The sequence below is a fragment of the Idiotropiscis lumnitzeri genome, chromosome 1, assembly GCF_059441095.1.
Source record: "Idiotropiscis lumnitzeri isolate Australia: NSW breed Sydney's pygmy pipehorse chromosome 1, RoL_Ilum_1.0, whole genome shotgun sequence".
Classification (NCBI taxonomy): Eukaryota; Metazoa; Chordata; class Actinopteri; order Syngnathiformes; family Syngnathidae; genus Idiotropiscis; species Idiotropiscis lumnitzeri.
In genome coordinates, this window is record NC_142391.1 from 33,187,703 (window position 1) to 33,209,796 (window position 22,094).

General features: G+C 39.6%; 2 protein-coding genes across 5 annotated transcripts in view; one reads left to right on the forward strand and one right to left on the reverse strand.

The window, feature by feature from the left end:
• The window catches only part of agtpbp1 (ATP/GTP binding carboxypeptidase 1), a 30,999-nt gene extending 19,581 nt beyond the window's left edge, over nucleotides 1-11,418 (reverse strand). For all 3 annotated transcript variants that reach the window (XM_088295909.1, XM_088295899.1, XM_088295919.1), the window contains exons 1-5: nucleotides 11,089-11,418; nucleotides 9,470-9,528; nucleotides 6,339-6,469; nucleotides 1,210-1,277; nucleotides 911-974 (exon numbers count right to left, since the gene is read on the reverse strand). In XM_088295909.1, the coding sequence (XP_088152035.1) occupies nucleotides 911-974; nucleotides 1,210-1,277; nucleotides 6,339-6,469; nucleotides 9,470-9,501 (295 nt within the window). In that variant the 5' untranslated portion in view covers nucleotides 9,502-9,528; nucleotides 11,089-11,418. The remainder of the gene's footprint in view (nucleotides 1-910; nucleotides 975-1,209; nucleotides 1,278-6,338; nucleotides 6,470-9,469; nucleotides 9,529-11,088) is intronic.
• On the forward strand, nucleotides 10,835-20,857 carry naa35 (N-alpha-acetyltransferase 35, NatC auxiliary subunit). 2 transcript variants are annotated; one of them, XM_088295940.1, is made up of 23 exons: nucleotides 10,835-11,154; nucleotides 12,811-12,939; nucleotides 13,014-13,047; nucleotides 13,145-13,259; nucleotides 13,725-13,799; nucleotides 13,886-14,053; nucleotides 14,115-14,181; nucleotides 14,270-14,313; nucleotides 14,393-14,443; nucleotides 15,477-15,560; nucleotides 15,647-15,761; nucleotides 15,860-16,038; nucleotides 16,977-17,036; nucleotides 17,106-17,212; nucleotides 17,634-17,700; nucleotides 17,794-17,892; nucleotides 18,396-18,574; nucleotides 18,646-18,782; nucleotides 19,363-19,430; nucleotides 19,493-19,633; nucleotides 19,898-20,020; nucleotides 20,174-20,254; nucleotides 20,323-20,857. In XM_088295940.1, the coding sequence occupies exons 2-23, from the start codon at nucleotides 12,819-12,821 to the stop codon at nucleotides 20,380-20,382; spliced, it is 2,175 nt and encodes a 724-aa protein (XP_088152066.1). In that variant the 5' UTR covers nucleotides 10,835-11,154; nucleotides 12,811-12,818; the 3' UTR covers nucleotides 20,383-20,857. The 2 variants fall into 2 exon arrangements, with proteins under 2 accessions (XP_088152066.1, XP_088152057.1); XM_088295931.1 differs by lacking the exon at nucleotides 10,835-11,154 and adding an exon at nucleotides 11,195-11,547.
• The last annotated feature ends 1,237 nt before the right edge of the window (nucleotides 20,858-22,094 follow it).

Here is a 22,094-nt window from a genome sequence, read left to right on the forward strand (position 1 = left end):
CATGTAACTCTAGGGAACATGTTTTTTTTTTCCTGCCGTACTACAATATAGTGTAATTGCACATCCACTCCAGTAGTTGGCAGTGGCGTTCTCATTGCCCATTGTGCGCAGCGTGTATTAACGCTACAGTGTAGGTTTGTTTGGCAACGAAAATGCTATTATTTATAGTCGTGGCGGAGAGTGGGTGGTGGTGTGGGGGCGCAAATTGATTTCTTCTTGCTCGGCGGGGAGTAAAAGAAAATAATTGAGAACCACTGCATTATAGTAATAATATGTCATGTAGATAGTGTAATAGCAAATTAAACTCCTTCAAAAAGAGTTCATTACCACACTACATAGTAAAAGTACAGCATCTCCCACATATTAACATTTAACATTCACTGGCTTGTCAATGAAGATCTCAACGATTAGCATTTGCCATGCGCTTCTTAAAATGCCCGAAGACGCCACAAGATGACGCCAAAGGAAAGTAAGGTAGTTCAGGAATTGGTGCCTAGGAAGTACATAGAAGTGATACTTCTCAACTGAGAGTCAAGCTGTTGTTGTCAAGTATGTTACAGAGGAACTCATTTTAGCCTGGATTGACAGTGGAAGTTAAGGACAGTCTTCGCCGCATGTACATGTTCACTTCTGGGGCATTTTTTCTTTCATTTTTTTCTTGCTTTGTCGTACATTTACGGTTTAAGATATTATTAGAGTGTGTGCATTTATAAACATTATTAATTGGGGCATCAATTACTGTTTTTCCTTCTACTCCCAGCAGGGTCCGGTCACTATCCCTATCTGCAAGGTGCACCTCGCCACTAACCCAAAGTCAGTTAGGAAAGGCCTCAGTGTCACAAACTCTATAGAAAATCTAAGAGGCGATAAATGCTAGATGTATAGAAGATCGACATCCATTTCTACTCACCCAAAGTCAGCAGCTCACTGAGAATGCACAGGATGTTCAGAATAGTCTGGATGTCCCGGGTGCTCTGTTAAGAGTCAGATTATCATAAATTAGCTCTTGCAAATTACCAAAAAGCATGTAGTAATCTTGAACTTTTTGCTTGAAACAAAAAAAAGCACATTCATGTGAATTACAGTATGTGTGTGACTTTCTTTAGGTGTCCTTGTGCTTCTTTGACAGGCTACATCCAAAAGATAATTTATTTGCTATAGCTGCAAGTAATGACATCTGAAGAGGTAGGTGTAGTGGTGCCAACTGACCTCCAGTGAAGTCAGGATGACCTCCATGCCGCTGGTGCCTTTGGACATCACCTCCTTCGATGTTTTCTCTGTGAGACAAACAGCAGAGAACTCAACAATTCATCCATCGACTGGGAGTCAACGGTGTTGGTTTCCTTGAGGTCACCACAGCATGCTATATTCCCAGGCTGCATATTATTTGGGCAAAAGTACTGGGACATTTGTTTTTTAGTACATTGATTCACAAGAACTTTTGTGGATCCAGTTCAGTTCTCGAAACGGAGATGGGGCTGGACTTCCAACAAGAGCCCCAGGTCAAGCTGAATTTGATTAAATGAATTAATTAATTACATTTAATTTAATGTTGTTCATTTGTTTATTTTTATTTGCTACAGAGTACAAGTTATTTCACTAGGCTTTGAGTGTGAAGCTTAGCCCCCTCTGATGAGCAACAACTGATGTGTGTAATCGCAGCCTCCAGGTGACCTTTTGGAGCATTTCAATCATACCACAATTAAAACAAAAAAAAAGGTGTCAAACATAAGGTTGGAGGTGCGTTTGAAGCAACCCCCTTCAAACGCATGCACAGTGCTTCAAACGCATGTACATGAGTGGCACGAAAAAAAAATGTGAAAAATATATGTTGCAGAGTCAAACTGTCAGCACCATAGAGCCTCTATGGTACTTAAAACCTTCAGTTGTAACTTGAAACACAAAGGTGGAACATGAAGGCAGCTAATTTTAAACTATTTATTCTTAAAAAAAATATACATATTATATTATATTATATTATATTATATATATATATATATATATATATATATATAATGCCTGTTAAGATGTCTACGTTTGGATCGTATTCAAGAATCAAGGAAAGCTATTAGAACAGTCTTTGAATAAAATATAATTTATATAATAATTTTGCATTAATTCCAAGATATTATTCAAGTAATAATAGTTACAAGGTTTACCAAAAAAATTGTAGCTGAAAAATGTGATTAATCGCAATTAATCATGGATATTTGTTGTGATTAATTAGTGAAAAAAATTAAATGAAATTAAAGTTTTGTGCAACTTTTGAGGAATATTTTTGGGGCAAATTCCCAATTTCCAAACTACTGCATCCAACAAACTGAACAAATTAATAATTTTAGTTTTAAAGGAAGAGAAATCATACATGCGGCAAAAACTTGGGAATACATTTGATAGGCCTCCCGCAATCTCTTTTGCACTATAATTAGCATATGTGGTATACATTGTAACTGCATCCAAACCTCTAGTCCAACATGATGTGTGACCTACTCAAGGCATTCAACTGATACACGTAGGTGGAATTGTACTGAAATTTAATTGAGAATGCTTGGAAGTCCAGATTTGAAAGTGAATGTCCCCATAAGGGTTGCTCTGCCCACAGTGCATATCTGACATGAAGTTCATAAACGGCATACTTTCATTCACGAATTATACATCTGGATTTCTTGTGGCATTTATTCATTAGGAGAAAGCAACTTTTGAATACCACAGTGCCGGAAAGGGTTAAAAGTGCGCAACTGCACACTTTTTCCCTCTTCTGCACATGCCTATGTGGCCTCAAATTGTCAGGTGACCACTCCAAGCTGTGCCCCCATGAGAAATTAAATAAATGGAAACATTTTAATTAAAAAATATATCTACTTCAAAAATACAATAATATAAAAATATTATAGTAGGTTTAATAAATGTAAAGATTTCTGAGCTTCACAGGTTATTATTGTTCATATTAATGTTCCATTTCAATTGACACAAGGTCAGAGAGGTACTGAATTAATGAAAAGGTTTAGAAATTCTGCATCATATGGCATTGACTTTGATTTTTCTACTCCAATCAGATGATGTAGTGCAGAAAAACACCAATTCCAACGACATCGAGAAACATATGTTGCGCGCTACTCATCCATAGTGTGCATTATTTGAAAGTATTTTTTTTTCTGCATTGGCCTTGATTGTGGGGTTGCCGCGGCAAAAAAAAAAAATCCAGTGATGAATTGTGTATTATTCAAAACGGAATTGCAGTTTCTTTGCAATTGTCACTCATCGTTGTCTTTACCTACATGCGAGTTTAATGAAACAATTATGAGTGTCACTCATTTAGTAGCAAACTGTCAATCATTTCAACCATTCAATCTAGCGTTACCTGGAGAGTCAGGGCGGTCACCGCGGTACTTCCTGGAGTGGCGGTGCTCCATTTATAGGTTTTCAAACACTTTATTTTTTTGCTAAATGTATTCCCAAAGCAGTGTGTTCTCACACTGTGCACGGAACACTGTGACACATGTAATCACGCCTGTACAAAATACATCAAGTGTTGACATAGAAAAATAACCTCACACATTTTTCCCCATCAGTACCAAGGAGTGGGAGGCGGGGGAATAAAACGAGAAACAACTTGAGTAAATGTGCCTCTCAAGACACGTGAGACGGTCCACTAAAAAAAATATCCCCACTGTCATTGTCCACCACGTTCCTTGTTCTTGCCCTCCAAGCCTCGCACACTTTAAAAATGAAACCTGAGGACACCAAAGTTCAGCCCAGGGTTTACAGTTACTGCCAGACAGATCAGTACCCGCGTCACACACCCTGCAGGGGGGCCGTGTTGCTCTGTGTATGTATGAGTGAGTGTGGGGGTGTGTGGGGGTGTGTGTGTGGATGGGTGGGTGGCGGGGGGCGCTTGCGTGCGTGTGTGTCCAGATGAGAGGAACAGCTGACAGAAAGGGTGGGGGTGACGTGGGGGTGTGGGCATGAATGGGGATTGACAGACAAAATATATTGCGTTGCACCCATTCGCTGTTTGAATGATAGATTTTTGTTTCCGTTGCATTTTTATCTTTTTCTTTTATTGAGGTTATGGCACATAGACTAATACGACTACTGCATATTTACGCTTTTGTCTGCTCCCATGAACTTTTTATCCTGTACCGTCCCAGTCCACTGATTAAAGGTAAAGTTGACTCTTGTTCCGTGGGAATCCTGTGGGATTCCTAAACAAATGTGATCAAAACAACATAATTAAGAACTTTGTGGTACCTTAAACTTATACTTAAAGGTTTCAAGCAACTTTTTGTTTCCTTTCTTTGTATCATTTTTTTATTCAGGTTATAGCACATAGACAAGACTAATAATGTGATAATGTACCATAGTGAAGTAAACCAAAAAAGAAAATAAAGAATTATAAATACAGTAACATTAGGGAAGAAAATAAATACATTTGCAATGAAAAAAAAATGCCCAAATTTAATCTTTTAAGAGAGTCCTTGGTCATTGCGATGTACATTTTAGTTATCTGTATTATTATCAGTAATAACAAAGAGTTCTATTACTTAAACCTCAACCCTAATGTTTGAACAAATGTTCAAGAAAATGCATCTGAGTACGCAAAAACGTTCCACTCATTTTGTGTGACGTCATGAAGCACTTCATCCATTTTCCATACAGCTCATCCTCTTCCATTAGGGTCACGGGTGATCTGGAGTTTATCCCAGCTGACTTTGGACAAGTACAAATTTTGAGGCTTCAGTTAACCTAATATGCAAGTTTTCAGAATGTGGGAGGAAGCAAGAGTACCTCAGGAAACTCCCCGCAATCACAGGGCAAACTTATGACAGGACAACTGTGAAGGGAAGCCGTTTTAAATTCTTTATAACATTTTGGTATTTCTGTTTAGCTATTTATTGTTGTGGTGAAAAACGGTATTGCCATATGAAGACATCCAAAACTGGGTATCAGTGAACATACAACTACTGCTATTTACTGACCTCTAGTGGCATGTGCTATGAAGCACAATACACGGCCCCCAAAACAGAAAGATTTTCTATTTCAAGCCTGAGTGCACAATTTGTGGACTTTTTCAGTATGTATCCACCACTTGAAACGTCATACACACTATTAAATGCTATGTACACGAGTTGTGAATATCATATTCACACTTTCATTCACGCTTGCTGAAGCAAAACCAGTAGCTCGGGTTACACGTGCGTTTTCATTTCTATTCAAGCAAATGCACACTCCACATGTTCTGGAACTTGACTCTCCTTTAATAGTCTTCTGTACATAAACCTTTTCACCATGTTGTCACACATAATTCAGGCGGCAAAAGCTCAAGCAATCTCAGATTGAGCCATGAGTAGAGGTGGGCATTTCATCAGAATGATGGAACGCCCCATCAGTCCATCACTGACAGACAACCGTTTAGCTGACCATAGACGATAGACGAGAAACTTAAAAACAAGACGGACTATGCACAGTAATCACAAATTGTATCAAGTATGATGCCTGATTAGTTGACCACTGACAGAAACACGGCCCGCCTGACTCGTGTGTTTGTTCGCAGGGGGGTCACTTTAGAGAGGAGGGCATTGACTATATATGTGACACAATGAGTGTTCCTGTTTTCAACAGGATCTCTACGGGGAGTGTGAGGGCTGGTTGTGGTTGGTCAAGGAGGCGGGAACCAGAAGACGCCAGGAGGAGGAAGAGAATAAGAAGAACAAGAAGTAGTGCAAATTTATAAAAAGCAGTTTGAGTGCTTAATTGGATAGGATTTTATTAACTTGGCTACAATGGGGAGCTGATTCTGCTTATATTGCTGTTAGCAACAGCACTGGCGATCTTATTAATATGAAGCATTTGTGGAACTGTATTTGTTGTGGGTTTCATTTTACAGTAAACTACAATAAATATCTTAAGACACAATAAGGTAGGACATAATCACATATATGTCACACACTTTCTGCACAAAAAAATATGGTGCATTCAGAGTGCTTTCACAACGTTGGAATTTTGCAAACGTGCTGTTCGGCACATTGATTGTTTTTCTTCATAAGATCGGGAGAAGCCAATAACAAAATAACAGATACATTTTGATTATGTAACTGCCCGGCCCTACTCTGTGTACCACGATGATATCCATTACATTAATCCTCCTCACGCACAGGTTCCATCGTATTAATTTTGAAATTAAAAATACCAAACACCCCTAAAATAACCAGCATGTCAGTGGTTTCATTTCAAGTCAGTCGCAGTCAATCCCTTTCTGCCATTCGCAGCTTCACTGGCACCCAGTGTTTACAGATATTATGATAAAGTCTACAAGTCTATTATTCATTAGCACTTACCTTGTGTTTGTATGAGATGCAAGAGCTTGGAAGTGACCTGCCGCGCCAACTCGGGATCCCTCACCATGGACTCTCCGGTCATCTTCTCCAGCTGGGCCAGCAGGAGCTGCACTCTGGAGTTACTGGGAACACTGGGAGAGAAATGAGAGCTATCGTTAGCAAAATTGAATTGAATTCGCTCAACTCTTGATTACATTCCTGTAACGTGGACAAAGCTAAATTAAATATTGACCGTGACTTTAATATGCTTCACAGAAGTGGTAAATCTCAATTACAAAAATGGAGAGTTTAAAAACCTGTGAAAAGTGACCAATGATATGTCAAGCGATGACTGTACGCTGCACTACAAACATTACCTTCTCCGTAAAAAATTGTCACATTGGAAGATACACAGCTAGAAAAAGAAACACAATACAACTTTATTTATATAGCACATTTCACAATAGCTGGAGCAGTAACAAAGCGCTTTCCATAGTCAGGCAAAAATTAGGAAAATGCGTTTCTGTTTTAACGCTGGACACTGCTCTGAGGAATTGTACTCAGTCTCCACTTTGTTGCAAAAGCCCTTAGTCTCTTTCCAAATCAAATTTGAGATGCAGACACAGTGTATGTAAAGACTCTTGCTATCCAAAATTGTTACTTAGCTTTTTTGATGTCTTTCCAACCCATGTGCTCAATGTGGTGAGATTTTTGCAGTTTCCGTTGGTACTAATTTAAGTTTAGTGTAACAACAACTGTCCTCAACCTGCACTGGAGAGCGGAAAATAAGGCACAGCAATGCTTTCATCCACTCATTTGTGTATTGGAATGATGTCCGTTGGGATAAATTAGGGTCATATGAGGCTAGCCAGTTAGACTTTGTGTTTTATTAGTTTAACCCTGTTCAGGTCAAAGACAGCACAGCCTCCAAAATCAGACTTATTTACAGGAAATAAATCAATGGCTTTTGCACAGACTTGGAAAAAAAAAAAAAAAGAGAATTATAATATTGTAATATGAGGGGGGTGAGTCATAGCAGGCTGCTTCTAAAGTGGCCTTGTTTTGACACACATCAAATATGTGAATGGTATTTATAGAACTAACAAAACACCAGAGTTTGCAATGTGGACTTTGGTAGACCCGATTTCAGTCAATTTCCGGCCAGCGCTTTTGGTCAGCTGGACAAGCAGGGTGAAAGGTTGCTGCTTGGTACGGCAACGGCAACCATGGGAGAAGAGCATCCGAGTTGTACCCAGCGCAGCTTAATGTTCCCCATGTCCTTATAAAGACACAGCAGAGAAGAGTGCACACTGGGGACAGCGCAAGAACAAATGGCAAGCGAGCGAATCGAGAGTTCAATACATGCTCAAATGAACACATTGCATAGTTATACAGTACATGAAGGGGCAGGAGGGCCACACTAAAAAGAAACGTGACATCATTTCCTCTTTATTTTACTCTTTGTTCTCATTAAAGCAGTCTGGAATATCAGCACTTTATTTTCATAATATTGAAGCTTTCAGTCCCTGAGAAGGTTCAGTTTGTAGAAAAAGGCTTTGTTTGACTTTTCTCATAAATGAACTGTTGGTAATGACTGGGATATTTAGACTTTTTCATTTTATTCCCCTCACGAAACCTTGGCTTTATTCTTGCAATGTTATTTTCTTGTGGCATTACAAAAGTCTTTGAATAAAAGTTTTTTTTTTTTTTTTTTATTACAAACCTTTTTCCATCATCAGGAAAACAGTTTTCCTCATATGTTAGCAACTTTATTCTAATCTTCAAAATGTAGGTAATTACTATTTTGGGGTAATACAAATGTTCCCTCTCCTAACTCATTTATTCTCACAAGATTGCAAATTGTTATTTGCATACTACGGCATCATTCTTATAGAATAATGGGGGGTTCGCGTAATATTGAGACGATATTTTTGTAAAAATTTTGGGTCAGCATATTGAAACAATATATCCTGAAATTACAATTTCTTTCATTACAACTAATAATACTTTATTCACATTATATTACATAAATGCCTACATTTTCCCCTTAATATTCCATTTGTCTTTTCTTATTGTAAACTCTTTCTTTGTATAAAAAAAAATAATCTAGTGATATTATGTTTCATGCCGTTATTCTTGTAATATTCAGGCTTTCTAATGTGACATTTTTACTTGAGCCTCATTAAATTGAGATTTATTTTTCTCTCACAATACAACGGCTTTTCTGGTGTTTATGCGCTGGTGTTTATTTTGGCGAGCCTAGCTGCTGTGTACTTGTTGGTTGCTTATTTTTTGTTTCAAGCTGGGCGGGGGAAACTCACGCTCACACCTGCAAATGAACGGTAATTTACTCGGTTTAAGAGCCCATCTAATCTGTGTGCAGGTGCCAGATGATTCCCGTTTCCGTAAGTGGTACTTCGGCCAACACAACAAAGTGTTGGTATGTGTATTTCCAGTGGTCATTCCCAGTTTGATTTGGTTTTCCTTCTCACCAGTGAGTGCTTCCAGGCAGTTTGCTACTGAGCCCCAGGTGCAGCCTCGTTTAGCCTTGTCGTCTCAAGTGCCACATTTCTCCATAGGACCCAAAGCAGCCCCTCGCCTCGCAATTTGATTTAACACGAAATCCACCTACTTGCTGCCTGCCTTGAATTTCTCCAGTTTGCTCATGTACTATCATTTGTGTCCTTAAAGCCTAGCTCAGATCAAATAATCTGTTTCCTCTTTGATTTTGACTCTACACAGACTGAGAACTCTTGTGGTAACTTTTTTCCCCATAATGACCTATGGTAATTCCTATATAGTCTCAGTTTTGTTCATAATATAATATAAAAATTCTTGCAGCATAGCATTGAAGTTTTTTCTTGTAACATTGACTTCATTTATATAATACATTTGCATAATAATAATTTGAAAGTGGAGAAAACTGAAAAGAACAAAAAGGCTCTGCGGAATTTCTCACGTTGACCTTCATGTGAAGGTTTTGTGCACAAAAACAAATAACAGGACTCAAGCAGGCACTGAAGCTACACCGGAAATTCAAAAGGTATGAGAGCACACTTGAGGCAGCATACAGTAAGAGAGAGCAGATGCCTGTGACACAGGGCATTACTTGGATGAAATTGGGCTTTAAAGTTAAAAAAAAAAACACTCACCCCTTCTCTGACGCCATCTTGGGTTTGTTCATATTCGTCACATCAACATAACATGTCGTCTGTGAAAGAAATAAAACACTCAATGCATTTTTCAAAACTAAGTGAACTGTGCCAGTCAATACAGGAGCACTTGAGAGGCAAGATAAGGCCAGTTTATAAACAGCTTTAGACGTGCATCAGTAGTACATTGGGTCCTATCTATATTATGTTTTTATTAAGTGTATATGATGTATCATTGGAGGTCAACATAAAGCTGTGTTGTTGTTGTAGAATGGGGAACAAAATGGGTCACAAGTCAATTTTTATTGACAATTGTTCGAGGCAACTGTTTTAATATATTTGATTTATTCGTTCAGACACATTCTTTCTTGGCAAAAGGAGTCCATGATCCATGCTTGTTATGGTAAATTAAAGTGTTCTGTGTTTTCATCAGTTTATGAGCAAATGTTGGTATTTATTGGATATTTGATGGATGACTGCAAAGCAAGATCTTCCAAATATGGGCAAGCTTGCACTTGGGCACTGTCATCCTAGCTTGTTGCCCCATGACAAACACCAAGAAACCCAACTGCAGAGTGAAACGACCTTAATTCAGTCATGCAGACAAACTTTCGCACAATTTCTGTGAATAACATACTAATCTGCAGTAATCTGTTTTTGCTGGGTTTTTTTTGCATGGGATGAAGACTACATGCTTGTGAGTATTGTTATTTTGCCTTGTCTACATGTGTTACTGCACCATTTGTGTACAAACATCTGATCCTTACAGTGTTACAAAAATAAAACTGGGAGTGGCATAAAAAAAAAATTCAGATTTGACGCACAATGATAAAACTGTTGCTTGTAGTGAAGTGACACGAGTTTAGTTCCCTGTCACCATACAACTAATTTCTCCCACAAATTAAAGCACGACCACGTTCTTCAAAAAAATGTACAATTCGTCTAGCAAATGCATGGATTTTTATTTTATATGTTATTCATTTGAGATTCTAGTAAATTGGGGTCTGCATGAGGAAAAATATTTCTAATTGGTTTTGGGGTGATAACGGGTGACATAAAGCAAATGTTGACCAATAAGACCGCAAAAGAGGAAAAATGTACTCTTTGGACCGAATGATATAGGACCACGGGGTGGGAATTGGGACCTTCCTTTTTAGTATTAGACATGAGCAATTCTGTGTTGGGGGCCTTTTGGACTGATTTATACTTGCAGGATACCTAGCCCAGTTTAAGTGATTATCAAGCGATCTTGACGTTGTTGTTTCCCATCGGGTCTTACAGTCACTTGACAGCCATTGCAATTTGACAGATGGCTGATAGCTTTCCGATAACCCCTCCTTCTTATAAATCCACCACGGAAGCAAATTGACATAACAATGCAGGCGAGACGTGAAGTCGTCGGGGCTACCTAAGTCTCCATAGCTGTCTGCAAAGACGTAATAAAAAAGCTGGAGAGGCTACAAGTGTTAGCGGGCCGGGGCCGCTGCACCTGCCACCAGGGACGAATCAGCTAACGCGGAACTGCGCTCACAATAAAGCCTATTTTCAGAACGCCTCCGCCGCGTTAAGACAAAGCGATCAACCCGGGCGGCGCCGTAAGGAGGATGAGCATGACTTACCTGCGTAGCAAGGAACGGCTGTCCTCTTGAGATAATAGAAACAGCCAAAGGATGTGTATTTATCCGGTAAGAGTGTGTGTCGTCTGACTGGTTGGGTGAAACGCCCTGGTGATGTTGTGATGAGGGGCAGCCCCAAGACTATCAGAGAGAGAGGCTGTCAAAGTGAGCGAACCACGCGAGAGTACGACTCTCACTGCGGCTCTACGTGCTCAAACGCCTTTGATACATCCAGTGCGCCATGGTCGTCACCAAATACAACACTAATGGGATAATATTCGGCATCGCGAAGTGAATTACAAGCGGGCAGCGTACCGCAGAAGCTGGTTTTGGAACGGGATGCCCCAAAAACTACTAATCCCAGTAGTTTGCGTTTGCTGATGACGTCATATCATTGCGTCCAGGCTGCAGTTCCTGTGCAATCTTTTAGCTAAAGCTATATGGCTATTACAAAACAATAAGGTATGTCTCCGTTTTCAGTCAAGGCGCCACATTTTTTATCTCTGATTATTCATCCGTGAGACGTTCTATAGTTAAATCAAGCATTATTGCCACTAGCTAGCTCTGCACCTTTATTTAAAGCAGTGCCTTTTTGTCGCATGGTGTATGTCCCTCAAGTCAGTTATTGGCATCAATCAAATAGTGTAATGTGTACGCATTTGTATCTTTCACTCCGTTGCTTGTTGTTGCTGTATATATCATGTTATTGTGAACTGTCACTATTTGTTTGTTTATTATTGTATTGCATTAGTTGGAAAGTAAAATGCACTCGTGCAAATCTTGATTAGAATGTGTCGAAAGAAGAAACAGCTTCCAATGAATTGATCTTCTGAATCTCCGTTATAATAATTGACTGTAATTGTTATTAAAATTCAGTAATACATGTCAGACTGCATTGAAACCCTTTTTTGAGATCCTGATCCCTGTTTCAAACCCTAATTCAATCTTGAAACCCCGACGTTGTCTTCAATCTCTAATTTGAAACACGCTAAATTGAAATCCAAACAGAGGCTTTACAGCATAATTTGAAATCAACCTAATTTTAAAACCCAACCCATGTTTAAACCCCCCTTTTGAAACTCTAATATTGGCTTGAACCCCTAATTAAAATCCTCACCAATGTACAAAATCCTAATTCAGGCCTGAAACCCTGACACCGACTTGTGATCCGTCTTTGAAAACAGCATTAGCCTCAGACAATATCAGCTAATTCATCCCAATTATGTGCATGTATCTCAATTTTTGCTCCCTCTGACTTCGATACGTTTTGTAGCTGTAGAGGTCACATTGTCGTCAACTGTCACTATTTGTTTACTTGGTTTGAATTTACACTCTCGCGAATGTTCTAGAAGGATGTCAAAAGTAGTTAAATGTTCTCGTGAATCTCGATTACAGTATTTGACTGTCGCAGCAATGATCTCAATCCAATTCGACATGTAGCAAGTAATATAGTAATAAATAAATAAATAAATACTCTTGTGAATCTCTTGTCGTGTGGCTGTAGTAATTGTTATCTTAATTCAAATCGACATGGTTTAGTTGTGATGAGTGAGGTCTCTCCTTTTTGCATTTAACAAGCAAGTATTTGGTGCATCCAAGCATGCAATTGGCACCATTTTAGGCTCCTTCCTCGGCTTCATGTGCTGCCAGAGTATCGTATAGATGTGATACTTTGGAAAATAAGTTAGAAATGTCTAGTCTGTTCCTCTCTGTGTGAATGTGCAGTTGTCACTATGGTGATGAAATCATCGGTGGAGGAGGATGATGCCGGCTGGGGTTTGGGCATCCCGGAAAAGATGAAGAACAATGCCAACTGGGTGGATATCACCCATGATTTCAAAAGTTCTTGTAAAGGTGCATAATAATGTACATCATGTATATCTGTTTTCCCCTTTTTTTTACATTTAACTTCATTTTTGTATTTGCAGAATTGAGCCTTGGAGAGTTACTTCATGACAAGCTGTAAGTATGGAAAGGACCGGAATAGTCAAGCAGAGTAGATCAAAGTGTATTAGTAGCAACAACACCAAAAAAAAAATCACTTTTCTAACGGTGGCAGGTTCGGCTTGTTTGAGGCCATGTCGGCCATCGAGATGATGGATCCCAAGATGGACGCCGGGATGATCGGGAACCAAGTCAACAGGAAAGTGCTCAACTTTGAGCAAGCCATCAAGGTACACGGTTGCCCTCATTGAGTGCATGTGAACACTGTCCATTTGATTCACAAAATCACTACGGAAAACAGGGCTCACTAAACTCTGCCCGGTCCTCGAGGGCCATGATCCTGATCATTTCAATCAAGTGTGTTGGTGGAGGGAGACATAAAATATGCAGGAGGCCCTCAAGAACCGGAGTTGGTGACACCTGCCCTAAGGGCTTGCGAATGTCATATGACCAAACGCAGAAAACTTGAGCTAGGCACTGTGATGTCCTTTTCAGTGGACACAAAGTGTCAGCGCAAGGCAAATGGCTGCCACCTGAGATGGATAAAACAAATGGATTTTACAGCTTAATTCATATTCCACAAACGCCAAAGTATCGACTAGTTAGGGCACATAGATCATATTATTGTAAAGTAAATTTTTTCCATGACTTCCCCTTTAAATGTTACTCTTGGGTGTCAATTTTATTCCCTACAGGAACACGCCATCAAGGTGAAAGATCTGAGCCTTCCTGAACTCATCGGAATCATGGACACGTGCTTCTGCTGTTTGGTGAGTCTGCCACTGAACATTCAATAATCTCTCACAAATGTACGCGTGTGGATTTTTCATCATGTACTCTACATGTGACTGTGCAGATCACATGGCTGGAGGGCCACTCTCTGGCTCAGACGGTGTTCACCTGCCTGTATGTCCACAACCCGGACTTGATCGAGGAGCCCGCCCTAAAGGCCTTCGCTCTGGGCATCTTGAAAATTTGTGACATCGCACGGGAGAAAGTCAACAAGGCTGCTGTGTTTGAGGAGGTGAGCCGTGATTTTAACATCTTGATAGATGTGCGGGAGCACAAACCTTTTGTTTATATAGGAGGACTTCCAGGCCATGACGTATGGCTTCAGGATGGCCAACAATGTCACAGACCTGCGGGTGACAGGTACAGCGTTATTTCTCCTTTCCATGTAACCTGATAAAATAAATTCAACAAGAGCAAAGGTTAGGAATGTTGCCTCACTTTCTTCCAGGTATGCTGAAAGATGTGGAGGATGAGTTACAAAGGAAAGTCAAGGTAATTTATTAATCAGGTGTGTCACATGATTGCCGCCTGCTTTGGTGTTTTATGTTTTGTTTTGTGTCCTCCCTTTCAGAGCACACGCAGTCGTCAGGGCGAGCAGCGTGACCCAGAGGTGGAGCTGGAGGTGATTGATTGTCTTTTGGATACACAAACACTTGCAGATAAGCACGTCGGTTGCTAGAAATGTGTTTCTGACTGTTGCATAATGGAGGCTCTCAAAAGGAACGAGACCTGTGATTTGTTAGGTTTTTTTGAGTAAGTAGTGGGCCATTCATCAAAACCTTTATGAATTCCTGTTCCTGTATTCTGACTTACCATTCATTGGTTTGATATGCTGTTCCTGATTTCTGTTCATCTTTCTGACTTCCTGTCATTTCATTATTGTTACAAAACCTAACTTTTTGGCCCTGCATGGGACTTGATGCTCCTATTTCTTTTTCTGACTTACCTTTTCCATGACTTGCTGTCCCTTTGACTTTGTTCTTGTCTCGATGTCCCTCTCTGACTTTGCTTCGCTGTCTTTGCTATGCTGTTCATGTCACTCACTTACTGTTCCTAGTCCTTATTTGCATTTCTATGACTTGCACTTCCTGATCTTGATCCTGACTCGAAGTTGCTGGGACTGACTTTCTGTACTTGTTCCTGACTTCCTGTTTCCACCAGCGTTCTTGTCCCAGACTTGCCGTGCCTTTAACTTTCTCTTCCTCTACTGTTGTCCCTGTCTATGACTTGCTGTTCAAATTCCTGACTTGATGTTCCTGTCAATGACGTTACATTCCCTGTCATGACTTTCAGTTTCTGTCTCTGACTTTCTGATTCTGATTCAGTCTTGAAGTTGTTGTCTCTTGCTTTTGACTTTCTGATCCTCTGCCGCATATTCTATCCTTGACTTCCGATTGATTTTCTTTGTTGTGCTATTCAGTTTCCTGACATAATTTTTCCATCACTGAGTTTCCCTTCCAGTCACCAACTTCGTGTTGTTCCTGAGTTACCATTCTTGTCTTGACGTGTCCCCTTTCCCGTTGCACACTTCTCATTCCTGTTCCTGTCTCTGACTTGCTGTTCCTTGGCTTTCGTTTTCCTGTGTGGCTGTTTCTAACGCTGACTTGCTGCTTATGTTCCCTAAATTGCTGCTCCTGCGTGTGTATTATTTCCAGCACCAGCAATACTTGGCGTTGTTCAACCGCATCAAGTTCACACGTCTTCTCTTGACTGCACTGATCGCCTTCACCAAGAAAGAGGTAACGTAGAGTTAAGTTCCTCTTCAAGAAGCCACACAGTAACACGCATGGAAGTGAGCAATCCGCCTGTTTGTGTTGTGTAACAGACCAGCTCGGTGGGGGAGGCCCAGAAGCTTGTTGTCCAGGCAGCTGACCTTCTGTCTGCTATTCATTCTAGTGTGCAGCATGGCATCCAGTCACAGAATGACACCACCAAAGGAGGTTTGAAAACCCCCCAAAAAAACAAGCTCACACACCTGGTATATATTTTTATAAGAATGACTGCTTCAACTATTTTTTTTAAATTATTTTAATGGCAGATCACCCCATCATGATGGGCTTTGAGCCACTGGTCAACCAACGCCTGCTGCCACCCACCTTCCCTCGCTATGCCAAGATTATCAAGAGGGAGGACATGGTGGCTTATTTCGGCAAGCTCATTGAGCGCATCAAAACAGTCTGTGATGTCATCAACACCACCAACCTGCACGGCATTCTGGTAATGGCAGAGGATTTTACCTCATGAAATGTATGTTCCATCTAAGTGCCAATATAAAAGCAGGAACAAACAAAAGTTTTGTGGAAATGGGTTGAACTGTCAGGCGTGTGTTCAATGGCACCTTCACGTTAACTTATACTTGAAACTAGAAGTCTGACATTAAATCAAACTTAACTAGTCTTGTTTTAGGATTTATTAGGATTACCAACATGATTTCTGTTTAGTAAACACCCAAATTTTAAGAGGATTTTTTCGCCATTTTTTCAATTGTTTCATAACTAAGGCAGAGTTTGCTTACATTTCATTAGTATTTGGCACCTTAGCCTTTAAACTGTATTACTTGAGTCTAACGTTTTGGATGTGCTTCCGCAAGCTTCTCAAAGTAGGCGCCATTTGCATTTTGGCTAATTTGTCTTGACGGAACTATTCCGACTGAGCTTGCGCATGCCTTTTCAGGTCTGCCCAAAATGGTTCCATAAGATTGAGAGGAGGGCTTTGTGAAACATTGACTTTGTTATTCTTCTCCCATTGTCTAAGTGTACAGTTCTTTCACAGTTGGAATTGTGTTCTCAGGCTTGCACGCGTCCCTTTTTTTCCTCCCAAAATAACGGAACAAACAGTTGAATTTTAGTTTTATCAGACCACAGTATGACGTAATGTATTTCAGGTATGCCTTGAAATACATCCAAGTTGTCTCTAATTACCTCTCACTCTTACTGTATAAGAAAATTGTGACTTTTCAACTGATTTGACTTTGAAATGCTGAATTTTCTTGCATTATTCTGGCATTCAGCAAAAAAAAATATTTGTGATCATTCTAATTGACCTTAAACAGGAAAAGTAATTCTGTTTTCATGTCAAAAATGGAAAAATAAATGTATGTCTTTTAATATAGTTTCTGTCTTCTGGTTAAATATGTTTGATCCACTGAACAACAGGACTTCTTCTGTGAGTTCAGCGAGCAGTCTCCTTGCGTGCTGTCCAGATCTCTACTTCAGGTGAGCTCATGCCTGTTATGCTTATCAGCGCACTGTTGACAAGAAACGTGATTGTTGTGGGCCATGTAGACGACCTTCCTGATTGACAACAAGAAAGTGTTTGGCACCCATCTGATGCAGGACATGATCAAAGACGCTCTCCGATACTTTGTCAGTCCACCCGTCCTCTCGTATAAGTAAGTCTGCTATTTTCTGTTGTGATTGCTATCACTACATCCATCAGTGCACCTGCTTTCTCCTCTCTCCAATATGCAGTTTTCTAATTAATACAGAGCTTCATTGTATTGTTGTTCCTGTCATCGCTCTCCACTGACCTTTAATTATCATTCGGAAAGCATAGTGAGCATGCTTATGAAAATATGTTTCATTGGCCTAGCAACATAACCTCTGGAATTCACACTTTTTGAACAATTGAAAGCCTTCAGTGAATCGAACGAGCATTTTTTTAGTACGTGGGATGAAGCACCCTGAGAATAGCCACACAATCACAGGGAGTACATGCAAAAGAAATTCAAAGCCAGATCGTCTGATTGTGAGACATCTGCTGTTCCAGCAGAAGAAATATCCAACGTACTTGTGTATGTCTTGTATGTGCAGGTGCTGTCTGTTCAACAATCACCAGGCCAAAGACTACATCGACTCGTTTGTCACACACTGTTCGAGGGTACCTCAGCGGTCGTCTGTGCTTCTCGCCTAACCACTGTCCTACATTGACGTCATTTCGATCCTGTTCTCTTCTGGTTGATTTTTATTCCAGCCATTCTGCAGCCTAGTCCAGATCCACGGACACAACCGAGCTCGGCAGCGGGACAAGCTGGGTCACATTCTGGAAGAGTTTGCTACTTTGCAAGATGAGGTGATATTACCTTGATAATAGTATGCAATACACAAACAAATATCTAAGAACCAAGGCAATACATTCATAAACAAGACCTTTTTTTTTCCAGCCCATAGGAAATAATGTAAACCGAAATATTTGAAAACCTTTACAAACTTCCCACCCTTTTGAGTTGACAGACACGTGATGCAGGAGTTCAGTCTTCCACTATCAAAATGTTGTCACTGTATCCGTAATGTAGTGAGCAGCCAGGACATCTACTGAGTCCGTCACAAACGTTTTTATTTTCTATACTATGGTTAGCTTTTGTGCTATTTTCCTTTTTGCCATCGCTGTACCCTTCTTTGGTGACATTGCACCCAAAAAAGCTCAAGAAAAAGCAAAATGCTTACCATAGGATTTCTGAGCTCTGGAGTCTGTCAAAATTTCAGTTGAATTCCAAGTGGAGCGACATTTTGGTGCGATACAGTAGTCACGTGTCCCCCACTTCTCCCGTTCCCTCCTCTGCCCTCCCCCGGCAGGCGGAGAAGGTTGACGCCGCCCTACACAGCCTGCTGATCAAGTATGAGCCCCAGCGGCAACATCTGGCCTGCCTGGGAACCTGGATCCTCTACCACAACCTGAGGATCATGATCCAGTACCTGCTCAGCGGCTTTGAGCTCGAGCTGTACAGCATGCACGAGTACTACTACGTCTACTGGTATGCCGTTAATCCTTGTAGCTATGACAGGTGCGCTAAAGCTAACCGACTAACAGCTAGTCACTGGGCAGGTATCTGTCTGAGTTCCTGTATGCGTGGCTGATGTCCACGCTGAGCAGAGCGGATGCATCACAGATGGTTGAGGAGAGGATCCTGGAGGAGCAGGTGAAAGGACGTAGCAGCAAAAAGAGCAAGAAGAAGAAGAAAGGTATATAAAGGGGGTGGGGGGGGAACCATAAATTATATGTACTGTAATTATATTACAGTACATACTATTTAGTACAGCACATTTCAATTATATACATTGTCATTATATTACCGTACATATTAATGTTTAGGCACTTTATATAAATATATATAGAAATGTTATATTTTTTATTAAGGACCATATATTAATATCAGTTAAAAATGTATGCAATTTTTTTTTTTACATTTTACTAAATTATTTTCCTATTTATTTGGAAACAATTGTTTTATATTTTATAGATTATAGTTTTTGCATGTTCAATTATTTCAATATTTTGTATTTAAATTGTATTTATAGGTCCTCGTGCAGAGAAAAGAAGCTAACATTACATAAATATGACATTAAAATAACTATCTGGTCATCATTTTTATTGACATCAACAACTCAATGAAAATGGGAAAAAAATTTACTTTTTCAACCTTATTTTGTGAATTTTAATACTGAACTAAAATCTAGATTGTATTATTTTTTTAATTGCAATTTTTAAAAAAAATTGAGTTAAGTGCTTGGAAATCAGTGAATGATCACAATTTGTGTGCAGTTCGTCCGCTGAGCAAAGAGATCACCATGAGTCAAGCCTACCAGAGCATGTGTGCCGGCATGTACAAGGTACAACACCACGACTCTTCTTTAGTAAGCACATCAGTAACCCTCGCCCGCGGTGTGGTCAGACAATGGTGGCGCTGGACATGGACAACAAGGTGCGCAAACCTCAGTTTGAGCTGGACAGTGAGCAGGTTCGCTACGAGCACCGCTTCGCACCCTTCAACAGCGTCGTCACACCACCACCCGTTCACTACATGCAGTTCAAGGTGGGTGCTTTTGATTTGGACTTGTAGGCCTCTTTTCTCAGGATTTATGTTGTATATGGCTGGGGTATTTCATGTAAATTTCCGCATGAAGTTAAGAAGGGGAATTTGGCAAATATTGAAGGTAAAGTTATCCATTATATTTATGCTGCCGCCACAGAAAAGTGTGTTAACCTTCAAAGCATCATCGCAAACATCATGTTGTCAAAACCGTGTTTGACTTCAACTCAGTAAGCATCTGAAGGATGAACTCCCTCCACCCAACAGGAAATGTCTGACCTGAAGAAGTACAATCCTGCTCCAGGCTCTGCCGACCTCTACCTGGCTGCCAGCAAACACTTCCAGCAGGCGAAGTTCATCCTGGAAAACGTCCCCAGCCCGGACCCAGAGGTCATTTTTGTATTGTATCAAAACGTAGTAATATTTTAAATAAGAATTAAACTGATTTTCCAATGTTTTTTGCTTCTGGTGTGCACACATCTATATGCTGAGGATAAATACATATAGATTTGATGATGAAGCATTTGTATTGCATGGCCACAGGTGAACGGTATCCTGAGAGTGGCCAAACCGAACTTTGTGGTGACCAAACTCCTGGCTGGAGGACACAAGAAGGAGACCATGGTATGGATGACTTTAATTCTTAATATTAGCTCCATTTCACTTTAATTCATTTTTTATTTCTTCACCAGGTTTTGCCTGAGTTTGACTTCACGGCTCACAAGTACTTCCCTGTGGTCAAGATCATGTGACACTACAGCTACAATCGCCTGTGGTGCTTCTGATCCACCCATCGCAACTGTGTGTGTGTGTGTGTGTGTGCATTTGTGATCCAATTGTAAATTGTCCATGTATGTTTGTATTGCCAATGTAAGTGTTAAGACCAGTGGCGGCTCGCCAGTAGAGGGTGCTGCAGTGCTGCCCTACTTCCTTGTCCCAAAGGGACGAAAAATTATGAAAATGACCAATAAAATATTTCAAATAAGTATATCTAATTTGAGATAAGCAGGATAAATGGTACACATTTTTTTTTAAAAAAAGTTAAAACGTTTATCTATGGCACAATGCCGAACTAACAATTTGGGCACACAGAACTATGCCAGTAAATTCTTATTGGAAGTCGGTTCTTGAGCAATACACGTGTATTGGCACAGATGGGACCTGAATTCCACCGCCCCCAACAAATAACGATTAAACAGCATTACCATTAAAAACCATGTCATTTTCTGTCCGGCTGCGAATACTTTCTTTGTTCCACGGGAACTTGCCACATCCAAGTATAATGCCAATGTGGTGGCCATATTGGATGTGGCTCAGCCAGGTTCCTACAGTGTTACCTAGTTTTAGTTTGTCTTCACATTCAACTCAATGAAGTCACTTCAACATATTTCAACTGGAGAACATCGAGCCCGGACTCCATAAATAAAAACAGGTATGGTGGATTCATGGAATCATGGTTTTGGGCCCAAATTACAGGATGAAGTGCAACTTCACTCATTACCATAGCAAAGCCATTGGCTGAGTGATGGGATGGCACATGTTCAGAGTATTAATTTTGCAAAAGCACCACAAAAGAAACGGAAGCCCTTACTGAGGGCCACGCTAACACCAGTTTTATTTTTGAGGAAAAGGTATCTTGTTCCAGTCAATTTCTCCATTTGTAAATATGGTATGTATCGGCATAATTATGAAATACAAATTTTAAACAAAAGCAGTCATTAACATGTACGCTTAACATTTGAAAATTGTAACAATTTTGTGTACCCACTTCCTACTCATTAATTAAAGGTTCAGTTCCTAGTCAGGACCAAAGTTATTTTAGTTAACGCAATAACAAACTAAATATGAAAAAACATTTTCATTGATGAAATAAAATAAAGAGGAAATTGTTTTTAAAAAAACTCAACACTCCAGTTCAAGTTCATAAACTAAGTTCAGAGAAAATTCGTCTTTGGCAATTAATAGACGTGGCATTGGAGTTGATTTTAAGCATATTTATTTCAATATTACTGAACGGTCGAACAAGCTCAAGTAAAATAAATAATTTTCAGTTATTTTGTGCCTTTACTTTTCATTTTATTCTAAAAATAAAATGTTTTGAATTAATCCAAAATGTATAACAGAAATTTTCAAATTGCGAATAGTATGCTTTTAAATATAAATTATATTCCCCTAGAAATAAATCACAACGGTTCCACTAAATTATAACTATCCATTAATGTACACTTGAGTAATTGATTTTATCTAAAATGAATTGAAATGACAGTTTTTTGCTTTTAGTATGTAAATTCTTACAAAAAATCTGTGTATTAATTTATAAGAAAAAAAATACATTTTTAATTTGATAAATGTAATTATATAAAATCTTCATTGTGTTCTAAAAAAATCTGAATTTTTTTTAGTTGACCTTATAAGTAAATATTTGTGTATCAGTGATAATTTCCCTCTTTATTTTTCCATATGT